This window comes from Acanthochromis polyacanthus, chromosome 11, assembly GCF_021347895.1.
Source record: "Acanthochromis polyacanthus isolate Apoly-LR-REF ecotype Palm Island chromosome 11, KAUST_Apoly_ChrSc, whole genome shotgun sequence".
Classification (NCBI taxonomy): Eukaryota; Metazoa; Chordata; class Actinopteri; family Pomacentridae; genus Acanthochromis; species Acanthochromis polyacanthus.
Genome location: NC_067123.1, coordinates 28,567,905 through 28,586,747, shown reverse-complemented (window position 1 = coordinate 28,586,747; position 18,843 = coordinate 28,567,905). Strand labels below are relative to the sequence as shown.

General features: G+C 39.1%; 1 protein-coding gene across 2 annotated transcripts in view; it reads left to right on the top strand.

Annotated features, from left to right (window-relative positions):
* vps50 (VPS50 EARP/GARPII complex subunit) overlaps positions 1 to 18,843 on the top strand; it is a 126,088-nt gene that overhangs the window by 82,884 nt on the left and 24,361 nt on the right. Inside the window, exons 22-23 of one of the 2 annotated variants that reach the window (XM_051955494.1) lie at positions 1,915 to 1,992; positions 2,476 to 2,556. In XM_051955494.1, the coding sequence (XP_051811454.1) occupies positions 1,915 to 1,992; positions 2,476 to 2,556 (159 nt within the window). The remainder of the gene's footprint in view (positions 1 to 1,914; positions 1,993 to 2,475; positions 2,557 to 18,843) is intronic. The other variant, XM_051955493.1, reaches the window with a different exon arrangement.

The following is an 18,843-nucleotide window of genomic DNA, read 5'->3' as shown; positions in this document are numbered from 1 at the left end:
CTCCTCCATGTTTCACCGTAGGGACAGTGTTCTTTTCTTTGTATGCTTGGTTTTTGAGTCTATGAACATAGAGTTGATGTGCCTTACCAAAAAGCTCCAGTTTGGTCTCATCTGTCCAAAGGACATTCTCCCAGAAGCTTTGTGGCTTGTCAACATGCATTTTTGCAAATTCCAGTCTGGCTTTTTTATGAGTTTTTTTCAGCAGTGGTGTCCTCCTTGGTCGTCTCCCATGAAGTCCACTTTGGCTCAAACAACGACGAATGGTGCGATCTGACACTGATGTACCTTGGCCTTGGAGTTCACCTTTAATTTCTTTGGAGGTTGCTCTGGGCTCTTTGGATACAATTCCAACGATCCGTCTCTTCAATTTGTCATCAATTTTCCTCTTGCGGCCACGTCCAGGGAGGTTGGCTACTGTCCCGTGGGTCTTGAACTTCTGAATAATATGAGCCACTGTTGTCACAGGAACTTCAAGCTGTTTAGAGATGGTCTTATAGCCTTTACCTTTAAGATGTTTGTCTATAATTTTTTTTCGGATGTCCTGGGACAATTCTCTCCTTCGCTTTCTGTTGTCCATGTTCAGTGTGGTACACACCTTTTCACCAAACAGCAGGGTGACTACTTGTCTCCCTTTAAATAGGCAGACTGACTGATTATGAGTTTGGAAACACCTGTGATGTCAATTAAATGACACACCTGAGTTAATCATGTCACTCTGGTCAAATAGTTTTCAATCTTTTATAGAGGTACCATCATTTTTGTCCAGGCCTGTTTCATTAGTTTGTTTTTTTAAATAATTATGTTAATCAACAATTCAAAAGTAATGGCTGTTTTTGATTATTTAATTTTCAATAAATTTTTATTTATTGTTACTTTTGTGAGTTTCAAGTGATTTCAGTGAGAATTGTGGGTTTTTCCTTCTTTAACTGAGGGGTACCAACAATTTTGTCCACGTGTGTAAACTCCCGCACCTCTGTGGAAACAGCACAACCATGGCTGAAAGTAAGAAGAACTGGAAATGGCTTGTGTGCAGTGAAAGCAACTGATGTTCCCATGAATCAGAAATAAAGAAAAAAAAAATGAAATCGGTTTCAAAAATTTAAAAAACACAGCCTGCAGTCCAGCCTAGTTCAACCACAGTGTCTCTGAAATTTTAGCGCGACTGTTTGTTATGCTTCAATCATTAACAGCTTCTTACTTACACCAAGGAGCACATAATTTTTTGTTTACTGCAAGCAATTTTTAAATTGACGCATGTAGAATAAAATGATTTGATAAAATGTCCTGATTTTAAGATTCATCTTGGTAAGATTAAAATTTTAGATTTTATTGTTATTCCCAATGAACTGAAAGTATTTTATATTATTAGTCTATTTATAATATTTCTATATAATAATACTTAAATGATATGTTTTTTATTAAGCTGAAGCCCATTTGCAAAACTGGTTAAATGCAACTTTAATGTGTTGCATTTTGGAGTTGTCAAAAAAAAAAAAAATAGAAGTTTTTCAAACAAGTCAATTGACCCTGAAAGCTTTTTAATGTGTGATGGTCAAGAACCTCTGAGAAAACATAATTCTCCGCTGAGAGATCTAAGGGAAGCATTTCAGAACTTCATTAGGTGTTTCAGCCAGTTCAAACAACATCCATCTCCAAATATGTTCATGTCCACCTGCTCCACAACAGATATTAGTGTCTAATTTGGTCCTCAATTAAAGGCTATTAAAATGTGAGGCAGGAGAATTGGGGACATGTACAAGGGTAATTCCACTCATTACTTCCATTAGTCTAATTCACTTTCTTTGTTTGCTTTTTTCTTTGTTGTCTCTCGAGTATTTCTTCCACTGTGTTGCTTTTCAAATTTGAGATTTTGCTTCTCGTTTTTCCTTTCTGCTGTCCATTCGTCTTCCATAGCCTGTCCCAAGCCCATCTTTGCCAGCTCACGGTGGCAGAGAGACAGGCCCTGCCAGGGTGGTGGGCCCTGCTTGCTTGGTAAGAGCACAACCTGAAGTGTTATGACAAATATACAGGGTTATGCTGCCTTGTGAGTAGCAAATACTCGCCAACGTGTGGTGTGGTTGTTTTGAAACCCCTAAGATGTGCGTGATTTGCTTCATCGAGTGACATCAAGCGCATCTGAAATTGATTTTTAAGGCATTTAGATGTTCAGTTTGCTGTGCTTTCACCCTCTCCACGCCGCTCTTTTCTCTCGTCTGTCATCTGCTGTAGTTGTTGTAGTCGCTGTGATTGTCTGGTTTTGATGTCTGTTCTTCCCGGTTATTCCTCCCTTTTTAGGATTAGAGTTGGTTAGAAGTGGAAAGTAAAGATTCTCTTGTCTCCGACTACGTGAGATGAGAGCAGATGTTGCTGTGTGTATGCGTGTGTGTGCTTCCACACTCTGCTGAATTGTGTGTTGTGGAGGAAGGTGTTGTGCACGGTGCAGACACTAACTGTGTGCCTGTATGATTTCTACAGTATGAGTCATCAGGTCTGGGCCTTATCAGCAGCAGACTGAGAACCACACTGAACCGGATCCAGGAGAGCCTCATTGACATGGTAAGACTGGAATCCTTCTTCTGTCCTCCTCACCCTCTTTCCCGCTCGCTGTCTTTCTCCCTGTTTCTCTTCTACCCAAGCTTGGTACCTAATCGCCCGTCTCATTTTCTGACACAAACATGCTCTCTCCACTGTACACCTCCTATCCGTATGCACCTCTTTATGGTTCTCCTTTTAGTTTCTATCCATCTGCTTCATCCATCCTGACCATACCATAGAATGTGTGGTCTTACTGTTGAGAGAGCCCACACCCGGTGTCGCCACAAAATGCAATAGGGGTCGTCATTATCTGGCCAGTGGTCACCCCCACACACACTGACACACACCTCTCTCTGTTATAGTGGGCAGACCGGGGTGGAGGTGTGTGTTATTCCATTAGGGCTCTCAATCACTACTTCCTATTAGTGTCGCACAGTCCACACTCTTCACTTTCTGTGTGATAGTGGATCTTTCTGCAGCCTGTCTCCCTCTGTTACATGATGATACAAGTGTCATCCCTCACTACTGCCTTTAATCTGGTGCCACATCTGGCAGCCTTCATGGACTGTTGCTACAGTAATGGTGTTGGAATTTTGCCTTGTTCATATTGTTTGTAGTGAGGAAAAACAGCAAATTGCATCCCCTAAGTCTTACTGCATGGAAAGTGTGACTAAATGGCTCACTTAACTCATATTTTAATCATTCTGCTTTAAATGTAAATGCGAACACCAAAGGTTGACCAGAAATCCGTTCACACACCAGAACAGGTCTGTTTTAGCAGCTCAGGAAGTTATGAGTTGAGAATTAGAAGATCTGGGGAAACTGGAGGTCAAGTCAGGATCTAATACCTACGAAACAAAAATATGAGTACAGACTGGAATATTTGATTAAAATCTATTCATTCTTATTAACTTAAGGGGACAAGTGTTTGTTGTTTCAACAACAGAATGGGCATTATGAAACAATTACATTTTCTATTAGAAATGACAGTATTATGCAGATAGAGAGTGAGGTCATAGACCAGACATTACAAGTCAGTAAAGAGTCACACATCTGCAACACATAGAGGTAATAAAGCTGTTCATGCTGGTTTTTGGGACATTGTCCTACTCCTTCTGAAGAGGAGTCATTGTTGGTGAAATTGGCAGAAATGTGAGGGACATGATCACACCTCCATCTAGAGCTCTCTGAAACAATTCCTGAGATGACAAAAAGAGTTTTTGACATTCGAGTGATCAGCGACGGCAGCATCCCGCGTGCCAACCGCCTGAACAAGCTGAACAGCCCAAAAACTTAATGAGCACAACTGATTAAATACAACCTTAACACTACAAATACAATTTTTAACATTGGCGTGCTGTTCATGTTTTTCTTCAGTGCATTTGTCATGTTCTTCCAACCATTTCTGAGTAATGTTTGCAGTGCTGAAAGAGGCTACTGCTATTATGGAATATAGCTGCAACAAAGGGATGTGTGTGTTCTGCATCAAAGTGTAGGTTGATGCTACATGTCAAAGTAACACCCACTTAAATGCCAGAACATATCAGAGCAACACAGTGCCTCTGCTGGCATCAGTCCAGCTCTGATGCTCACGTGCTCACTGTAGGAGCTTTCAGCGGTTGACAGGGGTCAACGTGGCCTGACCAGTCTCCCATATGCTGCAAGCTGTGATGCCTGTGTAGTCTGACACCTCTCTATCATAACCAGCAATAAGGGTTTTAGTAGCAGGCAGCTCTTCTTTGAGATGGGGCCAACCTTTTCTCTCCATGTTTGTGTGCATGTCAGTTTGCATTACTATTCAGGAGGGTCCGGTTGTGCAGCTCTGTAAATAGAGAACGTTAGCTCATCTTTATTTCAAACAAATATGAATCCTGGAGCTGCTGTATGGGACAACAAAGACATCAATATTGTTTTTGCATGGCTAAATTTTTATCATATGTCACAAATAGTGACTCACAATACTCCATCAGCTCTGAAAATGACGACAAAAATATATTATTTCCCCAGTGGCTGAATCCTGAATAACATTATTTTTTTTCATTTTCTGAGAACCTGCAGGGTTTTTTTGTCTGTTTGTATCAAATAATCTTTCATCTGTTTATTCATGTAGCACCACAGATCAGGAAAAGCTATTATCCTGTAGCTGTAAAAGTTTGAGCTGGCACTTCCCTTATTCATGGGTTTATGTTAAGTTATAAGTTTACAGTATGCATAATGTACGACATCAGAGTGTGTCAGGTGACTTTTACTGCCAATAACAACCTAATGACAAGCTATTGTGACAGCCATCAGTTCCGTCTCATCTTTAATGTATATCATATCAGAATATAAAGGAAGGCATTCTGAGTGAATTGTTTTGCAAACAGCATCCCCTTGGCATGCAGGAATGCTCAGCAGGGAGCACACATCATCTAAAGCATCTTTTTAAAACAAAGCATTGATTTTAAAGCGCAGCATAATGGTATTTTGCTGTGATAGCAGTGCTAGCAACTTGGCTGTAATGTTTATAGCTCAGCAGTTTGGGGGTGACCTAAGGAGAAAAACGAAACACAAAAAAGCAAAACAATCATGAAGGCAGACGGAATTAAACGGATAAAAGTCAAAGACACCAGAAAAGAATAATGAAATATCAAAACTTTAAATTGTGTTACACAGCAACATGTTTTCTACCCTCAGGGGGCAGTGCAGCAGCTATTTACACCAAGGTAATTTTCTGAATAAATTGTGAGCTGTTTTTTAAATGTCAGACAGGCTGCTGCTGACATGCTCGGTGCTCAGCAGCTGTCTTTGGAGAGTTTGTGTACCCTCTGAACTGATCAAATGGAAGCAGACGGACAGACAGACTAGATGTAGAGAGAACAAGACAACAGAAGAGTGTAATGCACCGAGGCATGTTTGGGTTTGTTTGAGAGACCATGAGTTCTCTCAGTAGACAAAACAGCGCTAAAACTAATCCCCGTGCTTGTGCATTTCGGATTAGCATAATCATATCACTTTGTGGCTGATTAAGAGCTATTTCAAACCACCTCAGAGGAAAGGCACAGCCGCGCTCTAACTACACCTATTCGCTTTCTCTAATGTATTGGCAAATGCTTTTAGTCTGTCCTTTCTCATATGCAAAACTATTTTAGCTCATCTCAATAAATCATTTAATGTTGGAAAAATGCCCTATTTTCCAAACTAACATAGCACTCCCTATTTTTCTTAGCTTTTTTTCATCTTTATCTTGCTTTCCTCTTGCTCTTCTGCGTTTCACATCAAGACCTGCACACATAAATCTTGCAAACTCACACACAAGAGTTAATGCATATTGTCATTACACTTTATTCCTTGTTTATCTTAGATGTGGGGGGATGATGAATCCTTCTTTTTTTCGTGTCGACAGTTTGCCTGAATATGAAAATGCACACGTATTCGGTACCGAAACTCCTCCACTTGCATATGAATACACACACCCACACACTCCAGAGATTGCGACAGGGTAGACCTCATTTGTAAACAGATTATAAAGTTAATTGCACACTGCATGTCAATTGAGCTGTCGAATCCTAGCGGCTTTGCTCCCCTGATTTGCCGTCACAACTGTTTGATTCAAAAACCAATGCACTGGTAATGACTCCGAGTCCCATATGAACACCAGTGACATTCCATCTCATCTGGTCTCAGGTACAATGTGATTTCAGTTTAAATTGGGAGCCCCACAGGGAAACGGTTAAAGGTGATCCACTAGTTTATGTTGTATTTTTCTGCCTCCTGTAGTCCTGATTACCTTTCTGAAACTCTTGTCGATTGCCTCGCTTTGAGTTTCCATTTCCAGTTCACTACGTGCAGACTTATTTCATTTAGTGTTTGGGACAGAAACTTTGGAGAAAGGCACAGAAGTGTTTTCATGTTCCACAAAACATTGTGCTGCCATCCAGACCAGTTTCATGTTGAGATTTGTTGTCATTACCTGAACTTGAAGAAGCTCTGGATTATTTTACTGAGAGGAAATCAGCTGCCAGGCAACGTAATCATTTACTTAAGATCTTTACTTAACAGAACTGGAATCCTTCAATGATCTTGCTTGGGTCAGGTTAAATGTCTGTGCCATATCAGGATAATGCCATGAACACCATCTGTGGCCATGTGGGTGCTGCCAGAAAGTTCAGCTGTGACAGCTGTTGAGAGCCGTTGCTGGAGGCAACATTGTGAGGAGAGCTGACAAAGGCCAACATTTGCAATGAAATGATTAGAAAGCCACCTCTGGTTCACTTATGTTTTACTTCTCTCCTTACTCAAGCCACTGGTATTTAATCTTTCAATCCATTTTTCTCACTCGTTCTTTCATATTTACCTCCATTTTTCCTCCTTCTGGCTTATCTCTTTGTGTTTTCGCCTCCTTCTTTTCAGCAGATTTGTGCCAGTGATTACATGCCTCTCAACTTTCAGCACAAACAACTGCGTGTATTGTTCCACAGCACATTGGTGCTTCTGACTGAATACACAATAGTGTGTTTGTGTGTGTCTTTATTTTACTGCTCACCATCAGCGCAGGCATTACGATAAGGAAATACCGCTTGAGATTACATTTGATTTGTTAATTTGATTTCGTTTTTCTGTTTGATTTCACTGTTAGAGATGATGAAATCAACCCACAATTGTGCGATGAGTTGTTTAGATGTGTGCATGTGTTTGTGTGTCCATGTGCCTCCTCATGGGTACTTTACTTTTGCGCAGAGTGGAGCTTTTTCAAACTTGGCACTGGAACAGCAGCGAGAAGTCGGGTAATTTCTGTGCTGGCACCAGTAATCTGGCAGTGAGGGCGCCTGCAGATATGTACACAAAGAGACACACTGACAGGCAACAAAACACACACACATATACCGGGATATTCTGTGTTACAATAGACAAATTGACGCATTCACACATTTGTAGTCCAACTGCATGACAGTGCGACATTGAACTCTGGCTGTCCAAGTCACTTTTTATGCTGTCTCCCAGCATCAGAGTGATAATCCCTAAGCATGTGTTGCGGTTTGCTACACTATCTTGGCACAGCCAACACATGCTGGCTCGTTACTTCTCATAAGAGGCACACACACACACATGCTACGTTTTCTTTCACGCACACACTGCACACTGAGCTCAGTCATTTGTTCTGCGTCTCTCACGAGAGCACATCACTGTCCACACTGGTCTCTTTGTTGTGGCCTGCTATCGTGCTCTGCGAATGGTGCAACATTCCAGAGGGGGTGTCCATTTGACAGGGATTATAGATCATAATTAAGCTCCATGGTGTGGCTGTTTATACTGTAGCTGTCAGGATATCACAAGAATTGACATTTGATTGGGATTTCAGAACACATGCACACACTGTGTTGATAGGCCCAGCTGCAGGTCACGCTCCTCAGCTTTAATGAGGAGACAGTTCATCCCCATGGATACAGTAACTCAGTTTGCTGTCTGCAACTTCTCGTCAATTTCTGCCAGTGACTCATCACATCTCCCACTGTGGCAGACACAGTGATGAGCAAAATCAGACACTTTTATGCACAGTTATGCTGGAAAGTTTGCGAACCCTTGAGAATAGTTTTTGTAATTTCTGTATTAATTTTACCTAAAACATCATCAGATTTCACCCAAGGCCTAGAAATAGACAAAAGAAACCCACTGAACAAATGAGACCCAAATAGTTTACTGTGTAATTTGTTTGTTGCCAAAATTGAATTAACTTTGTATATCTATGAGTGGCTAAAACCTGTGAACTAGGATTAGTGGTTAATTTAAAGCTGAAAAAGACTTTTCAGTCAGTGTGACAATAACGTTGAGGTGTGAATGGGCTGCCAGGCATTTATCAAAATCTCATTTTCACTGCATGCTTGTGGAAATGTATCATAGCATGAACAGAGAAGTTTTGAAGACCTCAGGCAAAGATTAGCTGATGCCCATCACCTTGAAAACGATTATAAAACCATCTCTTGCATGAGAGGTGAAACTTTTCCCAGTTGCTTTTTGCTGAGGCTCTGTGGATCACCTCTGTAAAGTCTGAACTCTACTGATCCTTTGCCAGATAAATTTTGTATGAATGGAGGAAACTGAAGACCCTTCTTACCCTTCAGAAGTGATCAGCCACCAAAAATCACTCCAAGAACAAAGCATGTAAGTCACAGGGGTCCCAGGGTAACTCCTAAGCAACTGAAGGCCTACCTTATACTGGCCAATGTTCATGTTTTTGAATCTACTATTAGGAGAATGCCGAATAACCATGTTGTGATCGCAAAGTTGGAAAGAGAAAGCCACAGTTCTCCAATAAAGAAGATTGCTGCCTGACTGCAGTTTGCTACAGATCATGTGGACAAGCCAGAAGCCTACTAAATAATGCTTTGTTGGCAGATGAGACCAAAATAGATAGTTTAGTTAAAATGAAAGATGTTCTATTTGGAGAAAGAAAAATAATGAATTCTTCATTTTCCATAAGAATCTGTGAAACACGGCGGTGGTGGTAGTATCATGGTTTGGGCCAGGATGGCTCACTGTCACAGATGGAGCAATGAATTGTGAATTATACCATCCATATTCCAAAGAAAATGTGTCCATGAAATGATTCTTAAAATAAAATGTCTCTAACAGCAAGATGACAACCTTATGCACACAAGTCTTTCTATAAAAGAATGGCTAAAGAAGATTTAAGTGAATGTTTCTGAATGGCCGAGTCAAAGTCCTGACCTTCATCCCTTCATCCAACAGAAATCTTGTGGTAGGACCTTAAGTGAGGAATTCATGTGAGGAAACCCACCAGTATCCCAGAACTGTTCTGTACACAGAAACTAAAATTTCTCCCAAATGACATGCAGGACTGAAACACTTAACCTTTAGGTGCAGTTATTGCCACATGAAGGGGTCACACTTGATACTGAAACCAAGGTTTGCATGCTTTTACAACTCAGAGATGTAATATTGGATCATTTTCCTCAGTAAATAACTGAACAAGTATAATATTTTTGTCCTATAATTTAAATCATTCTCCTTGTGTATTCTTAAGACTCTGATGATGTTTTAGACTATATTTATACAGAAGCATAGAATATTCTTAAGGGTTCACTAACTTTCAAGCACCACTCTAAATCTTTTAATAAGTATTCTGCTTTCTCTTTACTCCCCACTTCTGCTCCACACGCTTCGTTTGAATGAGTTCATGTTCAGATTTCTTAAACCAAGAGCTATTTCTTCCTGTGTCATGGTTGTTTTGTCATTCCAAAGCAGGTGAGCAGACCAACAGCTGTGGGGGAAGAAGTTGCCAGAAATAGGCTCATGTCATGCAAAATAAATGAAAGCCCTAATTCCATTTGACATTTATCTAATGAGAACCAAATTTCTAGTATTAGAGTGACAAAGAGATGCAATAGGATCCACTTGACAGTAATTGCCTGGCAGCCCGTCCATTCCACTTAGCCATAAATCTCTATGGAATGGATTGGAGAGGAGTAAGCAGTCAATCACGATAGATTGAGATACTTCAGCTGAGAGCTCACTTTTCAACTCCCAGCTTGAAGCTTTCTTCATGACAAGTGTGATTAAAGAATTAGCAAGTGGAGAGAATTTACTGAACCTTTCAATTTAAGGATTTTTTTTCTTTTTTGCTTGGAAAAATCATTTAAAAGTTATCAAGCACTTTTAAGTGTTTGTGTGCGAACACCTGTTTTCATAAGACCACAAATTATTAGGGACGTGCCTTTAACCAATCAATTTTACATTTTTGGAGGGCGCAGGAGATGTATTTGTTTTGTTTAGTTTCAGTATAATCACTGTGACAACTAACTCTTGGTCTTAGCCTTGTTTGTTGGCTCCACAAGCCAAATGCACTTGAAAACCACACTGCCTGTCCAAAAAAAAGTCACACACTCTATTATTTCACTGGACCGCTTTTAGTTTTCAGGACGACACACATTTCCTGTGGCGTCGTTTTGATAAGCTTCTGCAATATCACAGCATTTATTTCTGTCCAGAGTTGCATTAATTTTGTACCAAGATCTTATATTGATGATTATAGCGTCGGACCGCTGCATAAAGTCTTCTCCAGCACATCCCAAAGATTCTCAATGGGGCTGAGGTCTGGACTCTGTGGAGGTCAATCCATCTGTGAAAATTATGTCTCCCTGAACCATTCATTCACAATGTGTGCCCCATGAATCCTGGCATTGTCATCTTGGAACATGGGCATGCCATCAGTGAAGAAAAACTCCATAGATGGAAGACCTGGTCATTCAGTATATTCAGGTAGTCAGCTGACCTCATTCTTTGGGAACATAATGGTGCTGAACCTGACCAATCCCAGATCATAACCCTAACCCCCACAGGCTTGTAGGAACTAACCATGATGAGTGCATTCCTTCATCTGCCTCTCTTCTTACCCTGATGTGCCCATCACTTTGGAACAGGGTAAATCTGGACTCATCAGACCACATCACCTTCATTCAGTGCTCCAGAATCCAATCTTCATGCCACCTAGCAAACTGAAGCCTTTTTTTCTGATTAGCTTCGCTGATCAGTGGTTTTCTTACGGCTACACAGCTGTTTAGTCCCAATCATTTGAGTTCCCTTTCACTATTAAACATAGCTGTAAAGTCATCTGTTGATTTCCTACAGTCATCTAAGAGTTTGTTACAATCACATTTGTTCTTTGAAGATGATGGTTCACCACCATCCTTCCAGATTTTCATAATACGTTGGATGGTTCTTACCCTGATTTTAGTAGTTTCAGAAATCTCCTTAGTTATTTTTGTTGCTTGATGCAGGCCAATAATTTGAGCCTTCTGAAACTGATTATCTTTTCCACAACCACGGGATATGTCTTCCGAAACGGTTGTTTAAGAAATGAGAAATTACTCACTGTATCAGCTAAGGTTAAATAAATTGTTGCCTGTTTAAACATATTTATCTCTGCAGTAATTATCCAATGGAAGGCTCTTACCTATTTGCTTAGTTTCAATCTAAGAGGCATCTTTATTTATTTTTTGTTGGACAGACAGGGTATTGTAAAAGGAGAAAATTATCAAGTATGTGACAACTGAAACCAGCCACTTATTTATTTTTTGGAATTTCTGTTTAAAAATGACCAAAAGGATAAGTTATGCAAAAATGTTGCCAGCCTCTCATAAACCTAATGTAATGACAGGCACAAATGTAGGTGGTTTGTTAGAGTTTAATTAAATTTATCAGTCTGTCCCCTGATAGAAAATTAACTGGCAAAATTTTTATAATGAACCAGTTGTTAAAGTAATTTTCACAGCAAAACTTCCAGGGCAATGCACTGCCTCAGGTTTCTTAAATGTGTGAATTTGTTAGTTCTTGATGTCTGCTGTGACAGGAAAGTGAGTGCCTTTGGGTTATGAATGTTTTTTGTGTGTCCATTGCTGCTGACAGAGCCTAAAGCACTCACCTGAAAACTAGCTCGGACCGCTACCCAAAATCATGCTGCTCAACAAATCACCCAGTGGACCTGCAGGGAAAACCTGAGAAAAATACAGATGCTTGAGCAGAGGTGGGCCCTGACTCAGCACTTGAGAAAAACTGAGAATTTGTTGGAGCCAACTGAAACCCATCACCTGCATTGCAGTGACCTCGGGGAGTCAGGAGCTACAGTTTGTTTCCAGGGTGGGTTTTCTGCATTAGTTATGTTTGCAAGCTGCTGGATCCGAGATCTTGAGCAGTTTTGCATTCAGTAGCAGGCATGTTATGTAGAGTTGTAAGTTCAAGCAGGAGGTGAAGCTGTAAGATGAGAGGAGGCTTATAGGATGTTTCCCTGTGGGGCTGCAATCCTTTTCCTGAGAAGAACTGTTCATCCTGATTGATATAAAGCTTTAGTGCCATTGCTCCCTAGGGAATTAGGGAAGGGGAATTACATGTCTCATGTGAATATCATTAAACACAGCAGAATCTCATTATACTTGAGCTGAACACACAGAAATTGAACATATACTCACAGATTGATCTGTTTTAACTGCTTGTCCTTTTTAAGAATAACTTTCAGCAGGGTAAATATCTCAGATCTCTTCTCTTTGATCTGTTTGAGAAAAAACAGCAGGGGCCGATCATCATCAAACTACCACTGTTTTTTAGTGGTATTCAAAGCTTTGCTCTTATCTGTTTTGAAATCCCTCCTTGGATGTTCAATTTTATAAGTTTCCTTTTCATTGGGCATTCCAGAGCTTGATTTCTAATCATTACGCAAGACAGAGAAGCATCCCTGTCTTTGATGCTTGATGTCTTTATACTTAATAATGCTGTAGGTCCACATGGGGAAACCGTTTTGGCTGTAATACCTCGTAGTCAGAAACAAAACTTGTTTTCCCTTTTGCCTCTCCACAGAATACAAAAGTCCTCAAGGACACCGAAGTGGACATTTAGGCAAGCTGTTCTATCTCAACTACTCCATGTTAGCAAAGCTCACAGAAATAAGTAAAGAATTTCCTCCCAAAGGCTCTAGGGTGTTTCTGCTGCCAAAATGCGAATCAAATTATAGTTCAGCTTCAAATCACTGCAGTGAAGTATCTATTGGCGTGAGGCTTTTCTGGCACACATTGGATTTTCTATAAATCCCAGAAATAATTTTTAAATATATGAACTCTTGTTGAAAGGTGCCTTTCTTACTTATTGATCTGTTTTGTACCGCTGATATGTATTATTGATTATCCCTGAAGTCTTATCAGTGTCTGGTGATAAGGACCAGGAGAAGGAAACTGCAGCATCTGCACTGCAAGCACAAAAAATGACTACTAAAAAATTAAACGGAGAGCAGAAAGAAGACCATATGCAAAAAGAAACACTATCGGATGTGTTTAAATATATAAACGGAGGCACTTGATGTCAAGTTATTATCTCTGACCATCATTAACTTAAAAAAAGCTGTCAGATATTTTAGGATCAATAAAGAGACAAATCAAGAATGTATTGTATTGAACGTAATGTGTAATTATCTTAAATTAATAGACTTCTATTTAGTTTGAATATTTGATGCTTGATGTACAGTACATCATAATAATAATGTTTCTTTTCATGTGGTTAAACAGTTTAACTTCTGTGATGAATTTGAGAGCATTAAATAGGTGCAGAAATCTGTCTTTCATACCTTAGCATTTAGGTTTCTGAATTATTTTAAGGGTTGTCATTAGACTTTGAACAATTGATTGCTCAGTCAGTTTGTCAGAAAAGTAATTGCCAGCTATTTAAAAAAAAATAATATATATACCGGGCTTTGCAAAAGTTCTGTTACACTCGGTTTCGTGATCTTTAGAGACGTTTACATGTCGGAGTGAAAAATTCCATTAAATAAACTGAAAGTTCTACCTTATAGGCAGGTGTCCTTAATACAATTTTTTTCTCCGGTGAAGTTTTATCAAAGTGGAAGTCAAAAGAGTTGAGATATCTGCTCTCCTTTGTGCTGAACATCAGCCGGATGACCGTCCACAGAGTCGCGGAGAGGCTAAAGAATGGTGAAGATCTTTCAGGTCTACACCTGATACAACTTCACCGGAGAAAAAAATTGTATTAAGGACACCTGCCTATAAGGTAGAACTTTCAGTTTATTTAATGGAATTTTTCACTCCGACATGTAAACGTCTCTAAAGATCATGAAACCGTGTAACAGAACTTTTGCAAAGCCTGGTATATATATATATATATATATATATATATATATATGTGTGTGTGTGTGTGTGTGTGTGTGTGTGTGTGTGTGTGTGTGTGTATGTCTTCAATGATAGAACAGTGAATGGGAAACAATAAGCAATTTGAAGATCTCAGCTTGGGCTATAGATGCCCCTGTAGTCATAGCTATCGCTGAATAATATTAATGTCTTATAACTCAAAGGTTTGAATTTCTTTAGTACGCTTTGCCTATTATTAAGACTCATCTGGGGGCAGAATGGTCTCATTTAAAATAAAAAAAAAACTAACAAAAGGCTGAATCTATCTGTCAGAAGTTTTAGTCTTTTTTTACTCATCGTTTAGCAAAACGGTCTTAAAGTGGTTCATTAACTTGAGGGCCACTTCACAATGCCAGAGCCAGACAGATAATTAAAACGTGGTGAGCTCACAAAGACAGGAATTGTTCTCTCCCACCCAGCCCTGCTTTTTGGCTAAATTGTGTTACTTCAGATTATGCTGAGCGGTCCGACTCCCACACAGATATTTCCTTTTCGATAATGCAATGAGCAGAGGTGAATTTTTTCTGTTCTGACCTTGCCAGCGAACTCTTTTTCTAGATGGTAAAGTATCTGAAGTGTAGTCAAATGGAAGACTCTTGGTATTGATGTTGGTATGACAAAGCTGAAGTAGGAAAAGCTAACTAGCTGCTGCTTGGCCATGCTGGCAAAGGGCTTACAGTTAGCACAAGAGAAAATAAAAAAAACTATCCTTAATGCTGCTATTAAAAACTCCACTACTGCAGCTAAATATGGTGGGTGTATTTATGTTTTTCTCTACGATGAAAGCAGGAATCGTTCATTTTTTTTATGGTATTTTTTGGCATGTTAGCTTTTATGGAACTGGAGTACACTGAGCAGAGACAAATGTGGGGAAAGAAAGAAATAAGACCTTGTAAACATAAATAATTAATAAAATTACTGCTGTTGTTTCTTGTCCCTAAATGCGTGCAACTCTTTCTTTGGAGACACTTACATGCTGCTATTTGATGCTAGATATTTAATAAACTCAGAGAAAACAGCTGGAAGCAACAAGGTAAACTTCAACTCCTGTTAAAGTTTTGTCTAAACAATGATTGCATTCATTATGAGTGAGTTTCATAAATCTGTTCTGTCCTCACCACAGGTAAATTAGATTATTTGGAACGATTCAATTTGTAGCCTAATAGTAGCGTAATTTAAGGGCAAAATGAATGAACAAGGATATTTTTGTGTGGTTTCGGCACACAAACTGTATCGTTTAGGCTCTCTGTGATGTTTTTGGGCTAATATTGGTGCTAAAATGTGGAAAAAGGCTTCAAATTGGCATAGGTTCTGACTTGTTTCATGCTGAAAATGATCCGTTTTACTAGGTCAAACCTAATAAAATTTACAGATTATTTTCAGCATCATTTTGCACAGTAAGGCTCAAACATCAAAGAGAGGTAACAATGACCAAAACACATTTTTGTAGTATTTTATCTGATGATATTTAGGTAATGTTGCAGAGTACTGGACTGTGAAATGATGGTGATGACAGTAGTGGGAAATTCTGTCCGACTTGCTCCAGGTGTTATTGAAGGAAAATCTTAATTATCATGTTATCAGTGAATACCTCCTATTACAGCTGTTCTAGTTACATAATATAAATCATCGCAGAGAATGCTCCCAAGCTGTTGCATGAAAATATTCACTGTTCATTAATCAGACAGGCTGCTCTACAGTAGATTCAATTAATGGCACCCATTTGAAGGATGTGTATTGAATAACTTAGTGGAGAATTTGGACGGATCACATCTGCTTTTTTTTTCCTTTTTGAAAATGCTCTAGTGGACATCAGTGGACTGCTTATTGTCCATCTGCACCAGTGTTGGACAAAATGTACTCTGCAATACAGCCTACTCAGAGGAAGCCAACCTTGTTTATTGCCTTCAGGGCTTCAAATCTACTTTTGGCCTCAGTTGCTAATGTGCCTGTTGGCCTGTTGAGTAATGAGCCGTTCATAAATTTCCCAAACCAAATCATGTAGTGATGAAATGGAATCAAAATGTCTAGAACAGCATCTCAACAACGTTTTATTACAGAATAAGCATATTCCGTATCATTTCCCAGTTAATATTGTTCTCTATTTTCCTACTAAGTAGACAAAATTGAACCTTTTAGTCAGAGGGTAAAGAAGCCTTACTTTTTGTATTTTATGTGTCTAAATGACTTTCAAAATAAAGGCCAGTTTTACATCCAGTTTTTGTCAAGCATCAACCTTTGGTGCTGAAAATAGAAGCCAACATTAGTGCCAAAAACTGCATTTCCTTGAGTTGTCACTTGATCATGGGTACAAAAGTGAGTCAAACCCTGAAGATCCCAATGTTAAAATGTCCAACTTTCCAGCAGAAACATATTTACACCCTGGTACAAAAAACTACTTACCTGTTAATGACAACTGTACGGGGAAGTTTTTATACAACTCACTTGTTTACATTGCAGTAGGGCTTAAAATTATACATTATTAGGATTTGAGTGACAGTGATTTTCAGATTTAGGGGAAACAAGTCGAATACTGCCAAAGTAAGGATCACCAGATTTACCTTGAAGCCTCATTATTCAAAATGTTTCAACCATTTTAAGATACCAGTGCCACAGCACCAATAGCAGCAGCAGACACAACAATGGCTTCTTACGTTAGAATTAGAATGTGAACACAGTAAAATTGCAGCTTTTTACCCTCTTCTCTTGTCTATAGAGGCATATACTCATTGAATAACAACTATGTGCTGCACACAGTTTTCATTGTAATTGTTCAACAAACGAAATGCTTCCCAGCTTTTAGTGTGTTTTAGTAAAAATGCGGTGAATGTTAGAGCGGTAACACACCATTAAATTGCTTCATGGGGCGATAACAGTGTTAAATTTGGTGTTTTTATTTTTAGGAGTCGGGCTGCCATTGTGTTTAGATCACAGATTGTGCCTTTATGTCATTCGGATACAGTGTTCCTGAGTGAGTTGTGATATGAGTCAGAGATGTCTGAATCTCTGCAGTTCGGTAATGCAGACCGGCCAGTAGTAGATGAAGTGCTTACAGTGGTCATGGGGGCAAAATGGTCCAGACATCTAGTAGAAATAGTTTAACTTTCCATAAAAATATTCTCTCATTGTTTGCCATGGCTCACTAGGCTCCTTGATGATATATTTTGGTCTTCATTTCTTGTGTTTTCGCAGAAATCACTCACTGCCAGCGCCTCAGGTTAAACTGAGTCAAAACCTGATGATCATTTACATTAGCACACTGTGAGGTGAGCGTCTTCTCAGTGAGAAATGAAAACAAGAATATTTTCCTTGCAATCACCTGCCAAATTGATGTCAGTTCTATATATAAGAAACTGCCTCTGGGAATTTGTAAAATTTCCTCTGAGAAGTTGTGTGATTTGTGAATATCTTCTGAGTGAACAATGTGTACTCAGTTTTTGGCTCCGACTCTGAGACTGCTGTGGCAAATGCAGCAAATGCAATTTGAAAGTGTTTCACAGTTTTACTGTGCTTGGATGCACATGATGCATTTTTTCAAAGACAAAATAATTCAAATGGCTTTCATAACGAACTCCAAGCAGCGTCTCATAACCACTAACACTGGATTTGTGTTAATTTGGCCTTCATTTCTTTTCATTTTCTCTTTGTGAGTTGGAAACTGACAGTGAATCGACTCATTATTGGCTTCAGTGTCACTCTAACAAAATCAAAGCTTAATCTTGTCATCATTTATCACTTTAAGGCATTTATTTTCCAAAAATGCAACAAGAAAGAATTGTTTTTGTAACCAATTAAACCTCTGAACCCCAAGTAGTGTCTGGGCGGGACAGGGTGGAGTTCTGACTAGTCCCAGAATTGCTGCTATGTGGCTCACAGCTCAGTCAGTAATGGTCTTAGAATTGGGCTGGAGAGCGTAGTAATTTTAGTTTTTCATAAAATCTGACTTGTGCAAATAATATATTTTTGGTGAATTATTAAATGAGGTGTTTAGAATAAAGTGATTTGGATAAAATATCACAATTTTAAACTTCGAGTTGTTCAAGTTTCCAAAGTATCGAAATGCCACAGACAAGTAGTTCAAGGAATGAAACAAATGTGAAAATCTCAAAAAATCCTTTCTTTTCTCATAATTTGTGGTTCTGGTAAATGTTGATTTATTAAGGTTGATTTATTAGGATGATATGCATTGTAATCCTGCTGGTGGTTTTAAGGGTTCAGATGGTTAAATTAAGCTGGGCAACTCATCAATAAATTACAATTTTATCGCTAATGTGCTGTGGGAATTAACTTTTATTTTATTAAAATACCTGAGCGCAATGCTACGCCTCACATTTTAGCAACAGATAGACCCTCTGCACACATACACTGTTTGCACTAGACCTTTAAAATGCAGTTTCATTATTTATCTCAGTGGGACAGCACAGAAAAATTTAAACTCCTTCTAAATATCTTCAGCAGCTGTGGGATATAAATCACATGAATGTATGATCTCTTCACTGTAAGTCATGCTATATGGAAATGTCTACCTCATCCTCCCTTTTTCAGGCCCATGTATGTCTGTGAAGTATCTATCTCTGACTCCTCATTGCTCCAGTATGACATTCTTTTGCACGTACTTGGC